Source organism: Vulpes lagopus, chromosome 1, assembly GCF_018345385.1.
Source record: "Vulpes lagopus strain Blue_001 chromosome 1, ASM1834538v1, whole genome shotgun sequence".
Lineage (NCBI taxonomy): Eukaryota > Metazoa > Chordata > Mammalia > Carnivora > Canidae > Vulpes > Vulpes lagopus.
Window position 1 is genome coordinate 49,937,383 of NC_054824.1, and position 16,752 is coordinate 49,954,134.

Sequence of the window (16,752 nt, forward strand, 5' to 3'; positions counted from 1 at the left end):
AGTTGAGTATGGAATTCTAGGGTGGAAGTAATTTTTCATCATTATTTTGAAGGCATTTGTCCCTTTGTCTTCTAGATGGCAGTGTTGTTTTTGAGCAGTTGGCGTCCATTTTGATTCCTGGGTTCCTATGTATGTGATTTGTATTTTGTCTCTATTAGCTTGGAGAATCTTTGTCCACATAGCAGACATTTTCAGTCCTGCAACTGTTGCACTTTTGATCAGTGAACTGAATTAATTATTTGATAATTCCCCCCCGCCATCATCTCTATGGAATGATGACTATTAGGGCCAATTCTACACTAATCCTTTTCTTTCTTCTTTTTTTCTTTCTTTGTATAGTCTTTCTCTCCTGTTCTGTTTTCCACTCTTTGATTTTGACTAATTGTTCTCCTTTTTAAAGAATTTTTCAACTGAATATGTCAAACTGAGATTGATTTTAGCTTTACTTCCAAGAGAGGTTTTAACAATGAATGTGGGATTTTTTTTTTTTTTTTGGAGTCTTTTTGTTTGTTTGTTTGAAGCATCTTCTCTCTTATTTCATGAATGCAATATCTTCTTTGAGCTCTCAAAGGATATTATGGTAGTTTTTTTAGTAGTTTGTCTTTTTTTAAGTACCTTCAAATTCCTCTTTTTAGAAGCTACTTTGTCTCTATATTTGAAGGTAGAGAATTTTCTCAGGTATCTAGTGATCTTTTTGTTAGTTAATAGTGAGAGATTATAAAGTTGATTAGAAGCTTGTCATATATGGGTGGAACTTGTCAGTATCATTTTCTTTTTAAGATATTCTTGCTTTGCCATTTTATAGAGACTTAGTCCTTCTTCTGGAATGGTCAGGTTTCAATGAGAGGATTCTTTCATTCTCTTGTCTGCAAGGTACAAGCCTGACTGTCAAACATTATGGGAACCAAATGGGGAAAGAGACTGGGAACTCAGCATTCAGTATGCAGAACTTTGTCTAGTTCTTCTGTTTTCAGTATACCACCACACTCTCACTGTATCTGCTGGTGCCACCATTTCCTCTTTCCATAAAACTTCCAAACTGAGACTCAGTGGGGAAGAGCAGTCACCGAACAAGCACAGATGTGGAGAGTGATCTAAGAATCCACCTCTTTCTTAAAAATATAGTCCTCAGGGATCCTTCTTTTAACCCCACACTCATCACACTCAATTCTGGAGGTACTAGATATTATCAGTTCCTGACCATTTTGAGGAATGTGTAGTTTAAATAAGATTGGTCCTTAGTTTTTCCTATTGCTGAATTTGGTTCTTTGTGTAACAGTATATATGGGTTAGTTGGGTGGATTATTAAATAATATGAAGAACACGTCAAACTTTTAGCAACAAAAATATTAGGAAACAGGCCATCTGATAATTGATATAAAATTGGATTGGAGACTCAGGATGTTGTTAAATTGGAATCTAAAATGAGACAGTCTGACTTGGATCTCAGAAGACTTATTGTTTCTTCCAGGTGTGCATCTTAAGAAACTTGGAGGATTTGTATAGTTTGAACTCAAAACCAGATACTGCTCAGTGATGAATTTTGCTCTGTGCTTTGTGGTTGACCCGAAATCCCAATACAAAGGAAAAGCCCAGGAGTGTGAAACCAGATCAACCAAAATATTAGACTGTTCATAGGAATGCTCTGTGACCTGAGACTGCTAGGGATCCCTTGACTCTAATTACAATGTGGTCTCATTGAATAAATGTGGGACGATCGTATGATTTCTTTATTGATTTTGGCACCTGTTTCATCTTTATTAAATCTAACACATGTTCTGAAGTAGGTCTCCAATTATAGAAAACATCTTTTAATACAATATATAGATTCATCGAACTCACCATTTTAAAAAAAGTGCTATAAAGAAAGGTTAAGCAAGTTATGTACTATCTATAAATATATAGGCTGATGGAATGAACTATTACTAGCTTCAAGGATGATGTTAGAAAAATATACCAAATAAAAGCAGTTATTCTTTTTGGAACAGAAAAGTAACTAACAAAACATATTTTTTAAAGGGAGAAACTACTTTCAATAATTTAAGGAAAAAGATAAATTATGAACATGTTACCAAAGACTTGGTTATATATTTATATATAGTATATATATTACATGTATATAAAGTGGAAGAATGAAATTCTTAAGTGTTTTTATATAAATAGAGAAAAATCAGTGAGAGTATATGAATTATATTCAAAAACTACATAAATGTTACTTTCTACAACTCATGATTAATTCTAGAAATTATTTTAAATTTGATTTTATTAATAACCATAAAATAAGAGCAATACTATTTAATTTTTCTATTACATTTTTCTCCTTCCCCAAGAGTAATATGTCCATTTAAGAATCTTAGGGATTCTATTAGTCTAGCCTGTGTTTTACATTTTAATATAGTTAGTATAAACTGAAAGTAAGTATATGACATTAGGATTCTAAGTTATTTTTTTTGGAATTCCTTTCAAAAAGGAAAGGAAAAAAGGAATATATCATTAGAATAACACTGTATTATAATATGGGTAGGGCTCATTTGAGAATAAATGGTTGAGGGATTCCACTTTGGCCTAAGTTGGATTAACGGGTCTATATACTCTCCCTCCTAAAACAACCAATCAACCAAAAAAAGAACCAGAACCTGACATATATTCCTATATTCCTTCCTCCCACATGTATATTGAATACGTACCGTATGTCAGAGATTGAGGTGGGAGTTGAGTGTACAGCAATGAGCCAAGCAAAAATGTGTCTGTTGTCGAGCCTAAAATCTAGTGGAGGAGACAGACAGCAAATAAACACTTTTTTTTTGTTGGAAACAAACTGGGCCACTAATGGCTACTTACGGTCCTTGCCTAAGCATATAGTTACCCTTATATTAGTTACAGAGTATATGTGTAACATAGTCCTACATATCATTCTATTCCTCTTCTTAAAAACCCATAAAGCCATGTAATTATGCCTCTAATAACTTTACATTGTCATTAAATACAATCACATTTCTCCGTGACCTCCTTTCATCTACCAAACTTCACTGATGCAACCCATTTCATAGTTTGCTTTCGTTTCCAAATGACAGCCTGAACTGCAGATTGAACTTGAATGAACTCTGTACCTATTTAGAATTTAAAGCACTTAATTTAAGAAAGACATTTATATGTTCAGCTACAAAAATTCTCATATCCTTCATACTATGCACTCTGCTTTAACCTTCTTCATTTTATCCCCATAGAGAAATTCCAAACAAATTTATTCTAATTTCTTTCTTCCCATTAAATATAATTATTTTTTGCTGGATACAATGTTTCTAAAATTCTCCAAAACAAGCACTGAATACACTAAAAATGTGCTATGAAAAAGATTTTGTTATATAAGTGAAAGTATGCATACCCTAACTATTGGTACACTTAGGGTGAGCAGCTTCAGTTTGACATCATGTGTACAATGACATCAAAATTATCTCTTAATTATAACCAAAGGAAGTGAAATAGGTTTCAGGTTTGGGGAAGGGCTTTTGAAGGGATAATAGACTTTTGATGTTTGTTTTGTCACAGTAGCACAATAGCTAATTCCCGTGACTCCTGACCTTTTAGTGTCTCCTAACCAAGTATTGGCATTAATCTACTGCTTATCTGTCACCCACCACATTGTATAGTTCCAGCCTCTGTTTTCAATTATCAGTCATTAGAGAAGGCACTGAGCAATTTCAGAAGAAAACTCACAAAACCTTTGACCTGTTTTTGTCAGATAACCACAAGTATTCACTGTAGATAAACTATCATTTCATTGTATTCAAGATGTAAAGGAAGGTTCTTTGCTGTATACCGACTTACTGTAACCTCTATCACCTTCAGGTGGTTAAAAATGGACTGTTTTATTTTACTGATGGAACAGAAGAATTCACGAGGTCATTCAGTGAAACCTGGTGAGATTAGAATGGTTGACCTCTAGCTGCCAGGCAATCTATAAAACCCACAGATTTTTCTACTAAAGAAAACATGAGAACTAAATATTTACCGAGAGGTGATTATCAGACAGCTGTGCTTTTACGTTGACTTCTTATAGGCAAACACAAACTTTTCTCAAATATTTGTACACAGTGTGATTGAAATCCATTATTTATATACTGAATATATTCACTCATCATTAAATATTCATTTTTTATTACACAGAGTGGATTAGTCTGGTATTCTGTATTTACCCTAAACTAATTTTTTAAGTTTAATATTAATATTGGACCCACAAAAGATGAACATTTGTTTTAAATTCCAACTCATAATTTCTTATATAAAATACATATAAAAACAATTATAAAATATTTTCTATGCTTTATCATGCCTTGTTGTCCTCAGGAGTAAAAATAACTAAGTGAATCCCAGACTCCCTTAAAGAGGAGATGTGTCAGAACCAGTAAGTTTGATTAGATTGATGCGCAATATGTGGACGTCAAAATATATGCCACTGTGTTCTCTATCTTGCAGATGTGAAATACCCAAGCAAGCTATCAAGTAAATACAACGATTTTCTAATCGACTCTTGTAAAAATCTAGCTGTTTTTAAACTCCACTATAACAAATGAAAAAAAAAAACCCAACAATATTAATCCCCCTTATTAATACACATATATGACAAATAAACAAACTGACATTTTGATGATCAAAATGACTATGTTTTAAGACAGGTAGCAATTTTCTGTAATTAAATTTTTACCGACTATTTGCTATATAAAAAGTCTTGTTTGGGGTTTATGCAGGAATATAAAGATAAACTAAATAATAAGAAGACATGGGTTATTTCTCTAAAGTGTCTTACTTATGGGATGACATAATAATTACAATGCAAGTGGAAAGTGATTAATAGGATAGCTACTGCTTTTTGAGAAGTTGTTATGTTCCTGGCACTTACACGAAGAGTCTCTCCAATATAATTTAACCTTTACAACACACTTTGCAGTGGGCCTTTAATTATCTACCTCCATTTTAAAGATGGGTAAATAAAGGCATAGGGATGTTGAATAGCTTTTCTAATACCACACTCTTTAATAAGTTTAAATAAAATTGAATTCAAGTTTTTCTTCAAATCCAGTACTCTTAAGTAAGGCATTATGTCATGTCCATTATCAAACGGGAGGTACAGAAAAAGTGGTATGGGTTCCCCAGCAAGAGAAATTAATGTGGACAGGAATTTCCAAAATGGTATTTATGGCATTGGACCTGGAGATGTTAGGTAGAGGTAGGATTTGGAGCTCTGAAAATGGGGAAAGCATCTTAGAGGAAAGGGTGAGGAAAACCTCCAAGTCAGTAAAGGGAGAGGATTAGTGAGGAATCATTAATTCATCCAACTTTCTTTCAAAATTTAGCATTGACTATATACTTGCCTGTGATATGGATTACAAAAAAATAAGTTCTTGTCTTTAATTATTAGAATACAGAATGCACCAGTGGGATGGGAAAAATGGAAAACATTGATCCATTCCCAGTGAACTCTTACTATTCCTCAGATTTCACTGCTGACCTCCTAGACTCCATATTGCACAATGACAATGAACTATTTATTATTTACTTCTTTGGTCATAGCCTTCAAATCTCTTTCCATTGATATGAACCCTTTACCTGGTAAAACTTTTTTTTTTTTTTTTTTTTTAAGATTTATTTGTTTTTTTGACAGAGAGAGAAAACAAGCAGGGGGAGAGGCAGGCAGAAGGAGGGAGAAGCAGGTTCCCCAAGGAGCAGGGAGCCAGATTATGGGGCTTGATCCCAAGAACCTGGGATCATGACTTGAGCTGAAGGTGGATGCTTAACCCATTGCCACTCAGACTCCTCCCCCTCACCCCGGTGAAACTTCTTTAAGATCAAGTTCAAAATACCTCTTCCTGAAGCCTCCTATATATAATGTGTTGTTCCTTTTTAAAAAAAATTCTGCCTTGGGCAGCCCTGTTGGCTCAGTGGTTTAGCGCCACCTTCAGCCCAGGGCGTGATTCTGGAGACACGGGATCGAGTTCCACATCAGGCTCCCTGTGTGGTGGAGCCTGCTTCTCCCTCTGCCTGTGTCTCTGCCTCTCTCTCTCTCTCTCTCTCTCTCTCATGAATAAATAAATAAAATCTATAAAAAAAATTCTCTCTTATATCACACATATCCCTGGTAACCTCAACACAATTGTATCACAACTGTACTTTTTCATGTCTTTCTCTTTCTGAGCTCCTATCCTATCTCTTTTCTTCTTTTTCTCCTTAGCTTTTAGGATTTGGCCCAGAGCAGTTATCCAATAGACATTTTGGGATTGAATAAATGGAGGAGTAGCACAGTAGCTATTTTTAGGATAATCAAGATGAGTGTATGTAGAAGATGAGAAAAAGAAAAGCAACCCTCTGACAGCCGGGAAATGGACTATATCCATTTATATCCATATAAAGGAGAAGGAAGAAAAATTTGAAATATATTAATTTTATCAAATAAAAAATGACTTTAGTTTTACTGTTGTTTATTTATTGTTATGAAATATGTCCATTTTCATGCCATGCTTGATCTGTAAAGTTGTTATCATTATAATATTCTAGACAACTCCCAACGGCTGACTGCTAGGTTCATCCAGTCTGAGAGTATGCAGAACATGGCATCATCTTCATCCCAGTTCCAAGCTCTCTTTGTACAAGATTGAATTCTTTGTGTTCCCAAGTTGCTTATATTTTTTAAAGCAAAATAACATTTAGATATTGGACGATGAATTAAATTTTTAAAATTTCAAAATTACATATATTCAAAGTTGATTCAGGAAATCAATTTGTTTAGATATTTCATTAAAATATTTAAAGTATTAGGGCAGCCCTGGTGGCAGCAGTTTAGCGCCACCTACAGCCAGGGGTGTGATCCTGGAGGCCTGGGATGGAGTCCGAAGAACGACTCCCTGAATGGAGCCTGCTTCTCCCTCTGCCTGTGTCTCTGCCTCTCTCTCTCTCTCTGTGAATGAATGAATGAATGAATGAATGAATGAATAAATCTTAAAAAAAATCTGAACACAGATTTCAGAGGCACATTTGGCTCTTCCTATTCTGGTGCCTTCTTTTCTCAGCTATCTTCTACTATAAATAAATTAAATAAATAAATAAATGAATAAATGAATGAATAAATAAATAAATAAATAAATAAATAAATAAATAAAATATTTAAAATATTAAACCATCTCAGCTTTCTTTTGAGATTTCCTTCTCTATAAAGCTGTATTCATGGAGCATTTATGAGTATGAGTAAGGGCATTTTAACTACAGAACATTTGAAAAGTCAATTGACATTGTTCTCTGAAACAATACATTCAGGGGGACAGTTTTCCCTCCTTTAGGTCAAACATTACTGTGGTGTTAAGAGGCTCTTAGGGTTTCCGGAATCTGGAGTTTACCACACTCTCTGGAATGGTTATCCATTCAAAGGAGCATGTATATATGCACTCACTGATCAATGAATAGGCCTTTATAGGACCAGTTTATGTTTCTCAATGGACTAGTCCATGAAGGATGTCTTGTGAAGTGATACATCTTGGTAGTCACATTATCTTTGCCTTTTTTTTCTTTTCCTTTAAAACGCAATACAGATAAGTAATAATTCTATGAGTAATCTCTTAATGATTTTTTGCACTCAGCAGCAAACAATGATCTGTACTCTTTCAACAGCTGGCTAGGCTCCTGGGAGAATGCTATCTTTGCCTTGCAGCTACTGATTCTATTTGTGTCTTCCGAGTTATAGCCCTTGTGTGGGAGATTAAGACTGATTGCTCATGAATGCATCTCCTGAAGACGGCAGATAAATCACTATACAGATAAAACTGCAATCCTCCATTAATTAATTCTACTCTTCAGATATGGTAGACATGAAAATCTTTTATTTTATTTTATTTATTTTATTTTTTTTTTTGACATGAAAATCTTTAATCAGGAAATTTCTCTCCAATTTCTATTAATGATAAAGACATTCAGAGAGGTGTCTGGGAAAAAGACGGATGGCAATCAGTTATTAACTTCTGTTAAGTTATACGTCAGCAATAAAAGGTTCCAGGATCTGTCTTTAAACACAAGAAGCTTAATCTTTGTAAATGTTGGCAATTTAGAGCATTCAGAATGTAGTTTGGTGCTTCTGTTTCTTTTTGCTGTCAGCCCACTCATCATGGAACGTGAATCTTTTGATTCATATTTTACCTCTTGTATACTTTCATATTGTCACTTTTTAAAACCAAATAATAATAATTAATTAATTCTCTCGTTCTTTCAGTGTGGGTGAGCTTCCAGTTGCTCTAGGTAGTTCACATCGATGGATGTGTTTGGAAAATACAAAACCCTGCTTTCTAGAAACAATATTCACCACCAACATTACAATTGTGTTTTGAGTGGTAAACTGTATAAATTTTGCTGGATTTTTGGTGGTTTGTTTTCTCTGGGTTTGAATGTATATACATGTGCTAAAGCAACCCTTCTTAATTTTTGTAGAATAAACTGTCGGCAACCATCATCTTAAATAAATAAGCACTCCTATGTTGACGCACTTATTTAACCTTTATGATGCTATTCATTGGCTTTCACTTAGCAATTTTCGAAACAAGCATGTATCATAAATGGCAATGGGAGAAGGGTATGTGGCATTAGTGTACTGTATGTATGGCAATTGGCAAAATATAGCCTATGGACCTTGTTAGATATGTAAGCGAATATGAAAATAGTCTGGCCGGTCATTGTGTTCTCTTTTTATTTATTTTTATTTTTTATTTTTATTTTTTTTAAATTTTTATTTATTTATGATAGTCACACAGAGAAAGAGAGAGGCAGAGACACAGGCAGAGGGAGAAGCAGGCTCCATGCACCGGAAGCCCGACGTGGGATTCGATCCCGGGTCTCCAGGATCGCGCCCTGGGCCAAAGGCAGGCGCCAAACCACTGCGCCACCCAGGGTTCCCTGTGTTCTCTTTTTAAATGCAATTTTCATAGGTGAATTGTTTCATAGGTGAATTTTATAGGTGAATTGTACAGATGTATATTTTAAATTTACTTATGTTTGTTCCCAAACTCTCTTTTCCACTTCACAGGAGAGAAATAGTGTCTGTGGTTTAGGATAAAGGAATAGTCTTCACTAGAGAAAAGTGTCAACTTTCTGACCTCAGCATGTTTTAACATGTATCATTCTATCCTGTTTGACAAATCTGGATCTTCTTTCAATGAGCTAACCTTCCTTCCTTCGCTTTTGTTTTTTTGTTTGTTTTTTGTTTATCCAGTGATTAAGAGAGTCTTCTCTACCACCAAATAAGAATGTAATTATTTTTATGGAGTCATATATTTTAACCTGGCAATACAGATTTTGTTAGAAATGATAATAAAGATGATTGATGAATCTCATGGTATTTAGTTGGTATAACATTCAAATTAAAGAGTAAATTGAAAGGACCAAATATTAATATGAGTTTTAAAAAACTAAAATTGTATATATTTTTCTGATTATTTGCCCCTTTATTTGTTTTTCTTCTAAGCCATTTATAACTGCAGTGGGTTATAGTACACTGTAATATATGGTGAAACAATGCTTAATAAGTCCCAAATCATCAAATATAAACAAGGCAGTGATATCTCCTATAAAAAGCTTATACTTAAGGAATATGAAACATGTCTGTATATTCCTTTTCATCTGTTTTGGGAGGGCAGTTTTGGTAGTAGATCCGGTGGAGAAAAGGTTGGAATATGGAATGATCCAGCTGATCAGTTACAATTATTTTAAAATATGGTTGTAATAAAAGGATGACCTTGCATGCTAATACAGATGTTATATAATATTAATTCAAATTATGAATACAATCACCTGTTATTCATAAAAATTTCCTTAGATAAGAAATGGAATCAATATTAAATAAGTGAATATAACATAACATTTACTAAGATAAACATTGGAGGACTGAGTTCTAGAAGAATGAGCAGAGTCCAGAAAGTGTAGTATCCTCTATACAGGAGCATCATAGAGGAGAATGAGAGTATTGAAAGGTCAACTTTGCTGAGTAATAATAAAATAAAACAGAAAAAAAAAAAAAACACATCCAGGAAAAAAAAATAAAAATGGTGTTGTGTTGTTGAGGGCTTGGGAATTGAATTCTTGACTATGGATTGAAATTTGTTCTCTCCCAATTATTTATAGTGGGCTTTTGGACAAGTTATAGAAACTTAGAGACGTAAGTAAGGTATGGGGTTAAATGAAGTATGTGTCAAACCAATGAGAGTTAAAGAAATTATCATGCCTTTCATCAACAGGTAATTCAGCAAGATGATACTTAGTGAAGAGATAGTTAGATTTTGATCCATTCATACAGTCTTTCATTCAGTATTTCTTAGAAGACTTCTTTGGGTCAAGCATTGTTTGTGTTAGATGCTAATTAACCATTGCTGATCAAACCCTTAATTCTCCAGCCTATTCTCCACCCTTTTGGATACTGCTGAGAAACACTGTATAAATATACTAGCTATGAACTAGTCTCTAAGTACAGAACCGTAGGATGTCATTACATAGGTGGTATGGACATTGAGCAAAGATTTATAATGAGCTTTAGGAGACAGAGATCTGTTACCACCTAGCTGTCATCACCCAATTTCTTATTCTTAAATTAGGGGTATTAATATTTGACACCTCCCTAGGATTGCTCTTTGAGGTAACTGAGATTACCTTGCGAATATTTGTGAGCATCATTAGGAGTGCAAGGCTATATAAATATAAGTTTTATTCCATTATTCACTCCAACATGTCCCATGGAATTTACTAGTGTAATTATAATTCAAAGCAATAGGGTATAGGAATTTGAGTCAATGGACAGATCTGCACTGCAGCTTTATTTTGTGTGGTATATTTAATATAAAATTTTATTAAACTCTTTGAAAATTTGCCCCCTTAAGGGGTTAGGTTAAATAGCCTGGATTAGAAAACTGAAATTTTATAATAACAGCTGAAATTCTAGCTTTCCACTTTATTATACTAATATCTCACAGGGGATTCCAGACCAGTAGATGACTTTACGTAATATGAATTCAATACTTATCTCCATTATGCAGGTGCATGCTTTAGATTGGATCCTAACAAACTCATGTCTCAGGTCTTTTTTTGAGGACTATCAGTTTTTTTTTTCATCTAAATTTCAAATATAAAATTAATTGTTAATGAAAAAATTGCATGATGATTGTTATTTAGAATTTTAAATATTGACTTTCAGAGTAGAAAAATATATTTTTGAATGATTGGTTGGAGCATTTATCATAAAATATGGAACTCCTCAAGCAGAGTCTGGAACAGTGCAACCTAGTCAAACACATGAACATTTCTGCAGCAAAGCAATAAATATTTATATAAAGTGGAATAAATAGAGACTTTAAATTGCCTCAAATCAGCTAATTTCCAGTTCTTCTGCCAAATTAACTTGAAGCCAAACATTCAGTTTTCAGAGCTTTTTGAATTTTGGACTTGTGTATCTGAGATTTCAGATTTCATAGCTTTGTGGCCTCAGATGCTTGGTTCATATTCTTGGGTGTTTATTCCCTCTGCTTCCTCAGTTACTTCATCTTCAATGTGAAGATAATTGTAGAACTTACCTCACTGGTTTTTTTAAAGTACAATATGTTCATATTAATACAATGCTTAAAACAGCACCTGAATATAATGACTGCTATGTAAATCCTGTTTTATAATATCTACTTCATTTAAATTAGGATCAGAAAAGAACAAGTTTTCAGTGAATTATATCTGTTCTCTGTATAAACAAAAGTTGTGGCAAGTTTTAACATCCCAAGTTTTAAGGCACTTATCCAGTCTGCAGGCATTTTCTACCCTTATGTTTTCCCTCTCACATGGCTGAGTCGGGAGAATGGACAAACAGAGCTGAGGGAAATATGTTCATATCAGTCTATGCTATTGCCAGTAGAAGTTTAGATAGAAAAGAGGTTTAAGTTATGACCAAAATAGCATCCTAAAAATGAGATTACCTTCCTTATTGAGGGAAAAGTTGATGAATGATCTCCCTGGGAGTGGATCTCTCTTAGGATCAAGATAGTGATATTTAAAAAAACAAAACATGAGTCATATGAAGTGGTGTCAGCATGAGCCAGACAGCCCAAGAGCACCATCCTTGCCAAGCTCCACAGGACAAAATGCCCCCAGGCGTAGCTTATATTTGTCTTTACTGGCTTAGGTATGGGAGGTGAGGTAGAGATGAGCTCCTCACTCTCCTAAACTACCTCCTACTCCGGGGGAAAATAAACCAAAGATTGTTTTGAAGGATAAAGGCAAGGAATCATGCATTCTTTTGTCATGAGCTTCCTCAGACGTGGAACCCATCTAGCCCTGGAACACAGAGTTCTAGCAGCCTTGGCTTCCATAGTCATTCCTGGATGCTCACGACCCTCTTTTCACTTCCTTAATCCTTTCTCTAGTTTAGGACCCCATGTTTCATATATTTATATCAGTGTTGACATGATTTCAATGAACTACTTGAAGATATTTCATATCTTCCGGCAACTTTTGAAACTTGTGAGTTCATTTATACAATTTATGCATTTTTATCTTCTTATAACAAAATTTTAGCAATGAAGCATATCACAGGGAACATAATATAAGTGTTATGATAGGCTATAATTGTGAGACACCTGTGCACAGTGCTTTGCAGTGAGATTTTTGTGATCCTGTCCTCTAGTATCCTAGATAACTGAGATTTTTGAGAAAGCTACCAATACTGAGAAACTAACTCCATCAAATGATAGTGCATTACTAAAAACGAGTTCTTTGAATAGATAATTCCTTAAGAAGGTTTTTGATGCTCAGTGGATATGGGCTATATGAAATAATACTCTATTTTACAAAGCCAGGTTATATAATAATATGCCTGACACTTACTGTCCTGAATTTTCAACATTCCATAATGTTCCCAAGAGGAATAGGTCTCTGACTTCATTTAGTAGGAAGGTTGCTGAAGGGAGAAAATATGTTCCCCTCCCTATTTTGAGTAAGAACAGACAGAGGTCTGTGGAAGGCTTTCTGCTGCATCATGGGTAAGGAGATTGTACTAAACAATCTATAAGAAGTAAAAAAGTGCTATTTTTTTTTAAATAAAAGAAAAACATTTCATTTGCTAACAGGAGAAAAAAAAATTCTTCTGGGGAAGACATGTTAGAAGTAATCTTTCTCATGAACATGAGTTTGTTTTATTTACTTGACCTTTATAATGTCATAAACATAGTTCTTATGTGCCTGCAATTTCTCAGTCCTTCCTATTTTCCTCCCTTAGCTGTGCTAAATCTCATCACTGACTTCACCTGGAACTCTGGGGATTTCTATAACGTATTCCTAATTCCTGTATGAACCTTTCTGTGTTCTAGTACCTGATATATATTAGTAATCATTTTACAACCTTTGCTTTTAAAAAAATTTTTGGATAGCCTTTCTATTTCAGATCCAGGAATTTGTATGAAACCACAGAGGTTATATTGCTTTTGAACTAAAGGTTTTTGGTTTGTGGAATTTCCTTCAACTGGAGACATGTATGAGTCTGTGGTTCTAGTGTTTTCCCAGTTTTATAATATCCTACTTGTTTGTTTTCAATTTCAAAGCTGGAGAATTTACCATTAATTTCCATATTTTATAAAGGACTAATTTTTTTCTTTCCTTTTTTTTTTCTCCAGTTGAAAGAGACAAGGATTTTTCTCACCAGCGAAGGCATTACAAAGAATTCCGATTTGATCTGACTCAAATTCCTCATGGGGAAGCAGTGACAGCTGCTGAATTCCGGATATACAAGGACCAGAGCAATAGTCGATTTGAAAATGAAACGATTAAGATTAGCATATATCAGATCATCAAGGAATACACAAATAGGTAATGACTTTATATCTAACTTACTATGCAAACAAAGGTTAATTGTAGTAAAAATCCATTGATAACCTATATGATCTATCAAATTATGTCTTCTTTGGATGTAGTGATATTGAAAACCAGGTATAGACCCATTGAAAGTAAGCGTAATTGATATGAAAAGTGCTTTCTACATTACCTAGCTTTTCCTTCCTCCTGGCACAAATCTGAGTACTAGATGGTCTTATGTTTCCCCATATTTGCTTTGCAGGCCCTTGTCTCTTTTTGTAAATGAGAAAATTTTCATTTTAGTCTGCACACATAAAATTGATAATTAAAATGATTTAAATAACTTGGCATTTTGTAAGTTAGAGAAGAGCAGCTTTATTTCTTTCTGGCATAAGTATAAATTACATCTGTGTTGTTATGTGTATTTTGATGAAGGCATTACATTTGCAATAGTTTCTGAGCATTAACCTGTATGTCTTCTGTTTATAAAATGGTTAATTCAAAATGGTGCAAAAATGGACAGTGACAGAAATACTACATATATGAAAACTTCAGTTGATAATTACCACAAATGAATCATCAAATAGAAGAGTTGAAAAGAAAGCTTAGTGGAGTTCTTTGACCTTTCACTTGGTGAAGAAATCTCTTGGGCAACACCTTTATAGGTAATTAGCCACCTTTGTTGGACAGCTTTTCCATTGTTTTTTTTTTTTTTTTTTTAGCTCTTATTGGTATATCATATTGAGGTGATAATCTGTCTCTAGTAACTTCCAATAATTAGATCTAGATCTTCACTTTGGTGAAATAGTATATCTTTCTTTGATGAGACAGATATTTAAAGACAACTATCTTGTCTCCTCCAAGGCTGCTCCCTCTCCTTGTTGAATATTTCTAGTCCCTGATATTTAGATTTTTCCTGGTCTTTGAGAGTGCCAGAGTTCCCAATGGGTGCTCAATGGGACAATAGCCCTTTGCAATGCTGAATGAAGAAAAAAGAAAAAAAAGCTTCTGAGGTCAAATGCATTTGAAAACCCTACCTGTTAGACCATTCTCTAGGAGATTCACATTGCACATCAGAATATTAAAGTCTTGGAGATGCTTTATAGTAAAGTAACCTAATCTTCCTCAAAATTATTTGACTACGGAATCTTTTCCTTGGGGTGCATAATATTTAATACCCATGAAACACTGTTTCAGCTGGACATACCTTAATAAGTGCTGATCTTATTTTAAGAGCAGTAATTCGAAGGCAGAAAAATCTGTGTTCCTTTCTCAGCTTGAACACTTACTAGCTATTTGTCTATTGGTGGATTTTTGTTTGTTTAAATCTCAATCCAGTGGTTTCATTTATAAAATGAATATACCAAGTTTTTTTTAAGATTATTTATTTATTCATGAGACACACACACACACACACAGAGAAAGAGAGAGAGAGAGAGAGAGAGAGAGAGGCAGAGACATAGGCAGAGTTCTCTCCCATGCAGGGAGCCAGAAGTGGAACTCCATCCCAGTACTCCAGGTTCATGCCCTGACCCAAAGGCAGACGCTTAACCACTGAGCCAGTCAGGCGTCCCAATACCAAGTTTTTTGGTTTGTTTGTTTTTGTCAGAGACAGAGCCTGGCATAGTACATTATTTTTAAAATACTAAATAATGATGATGTCTTTTAAAATTAAGTGATCAGAGGGGCGCCTGGGTGTCTCAGTCTGTTGAGCATCTGCCTTCAGCTAGAGTCATGATCCTAGGGTCCTGGGATCGAGTCCTGTATAGAAGTAGGGAGTCTGCTCTATTAAATATAAAATCCAAGAAAATGAAATTAAGTGAGGAGAATTAAAAGTTATACTTCAAATATTATTTAATTATATTGCCATAGTAACAAATATTTTATTTATAATTTTCTTTTTCTATTTGTTTCCACCCTTGGACTGTGAGCTCTTTAAAGAAAGGATAATGTCTTAAGTAAGTTTTTTTTTTTTTAATCCTCAGCACTAATTTGCTTGTTAGGAATTAAAATTTTGAAATTATTATTACCCAGGATTGGGATAATACTCAACATATCTTAAAATACTTGAATTATCTCCATTTTTGGTCATTCACAATATTTATGCATAAAGAATTTGTACTTGGTTATTTCATATCCCAAGTGTTTTTTTTGTTTTTTTTTTTTTTTTTTTTACCAGTGCACCAGTCTGTATCCTCTGGAGTATACTTACTGATTGTTTTAATATAGATAAGCACCTTACAATGATCACAATTTAAAGTCCTGACTTTTACTTAGGTCTATCATTGTATATGTGTAGGATATTTTTGAATGTTATCCACTGAACTAGCCATCCATTTTGCTTTCTTTCACCTCTTTTCTTTAAGTATGTGAACTACATGACTTAAGACATAATAAGCATAATAGAAATAAAGGACTATCAGAAGAGATTATAGATAATAATTTAGAGACTCCTTCCTGATGAACCCTTGCTGATTTTTATGAACAATACATTTAGGAATATTTTTGGATGCTGATAGTTAGCTTATCAGACTTCACAGTTTTGAGAATTTCAACTTTAAAAAAATGGGACATTTATTTTGAAACCTTGCTATTTTTCTATACCTGATTTGAAAAATACTACTCTCAGTGTTTCTACACCTACATCTGCATGCTTTTTCAGTACTCTTGAGTGTAATTTGGCTAAGTCTTTACTTATTTTAACATGTGTTTAAATCTATTCTAGATCCAAGATTTCCTAATATCCTTAATATTTTCCCTAAGTCTTTGAGAAACAATTTCTAACATCTAAAGTGCATGTATGTCTTCAATTGATACTCTCTTGGCTTGCCGTTCTAAACTCTAGGATGGTATAAATTGTATAGGTTGCTATCCACCTTACTAAATAGCATTTGTAAA

At 34.0% G+C, this 16,752-nt stretch overlaps 1 protein-coding gene across 1 annotated transcript in view; it reads left to right on the forward strand.

The window, feature by feature from the left end:
• BMP5 (bone morphogenetic protein 5) overlaps positions 1-16,752 on the forward strand; it is a 117,190-nt gene that overhangs the window by 46,666 nt on the left and 53,772 nt on the right. The window contains exon 2 of the mRNA XM_041758264.1: positions 13,677-13,869. Coding sequence (XP_041614198.1) covers positions 13,677-13,869 — 193 coding nt within the window. The remainder of the gene's footprint in view (positions 1-13,676; positions 13,870-16,752) is intronic.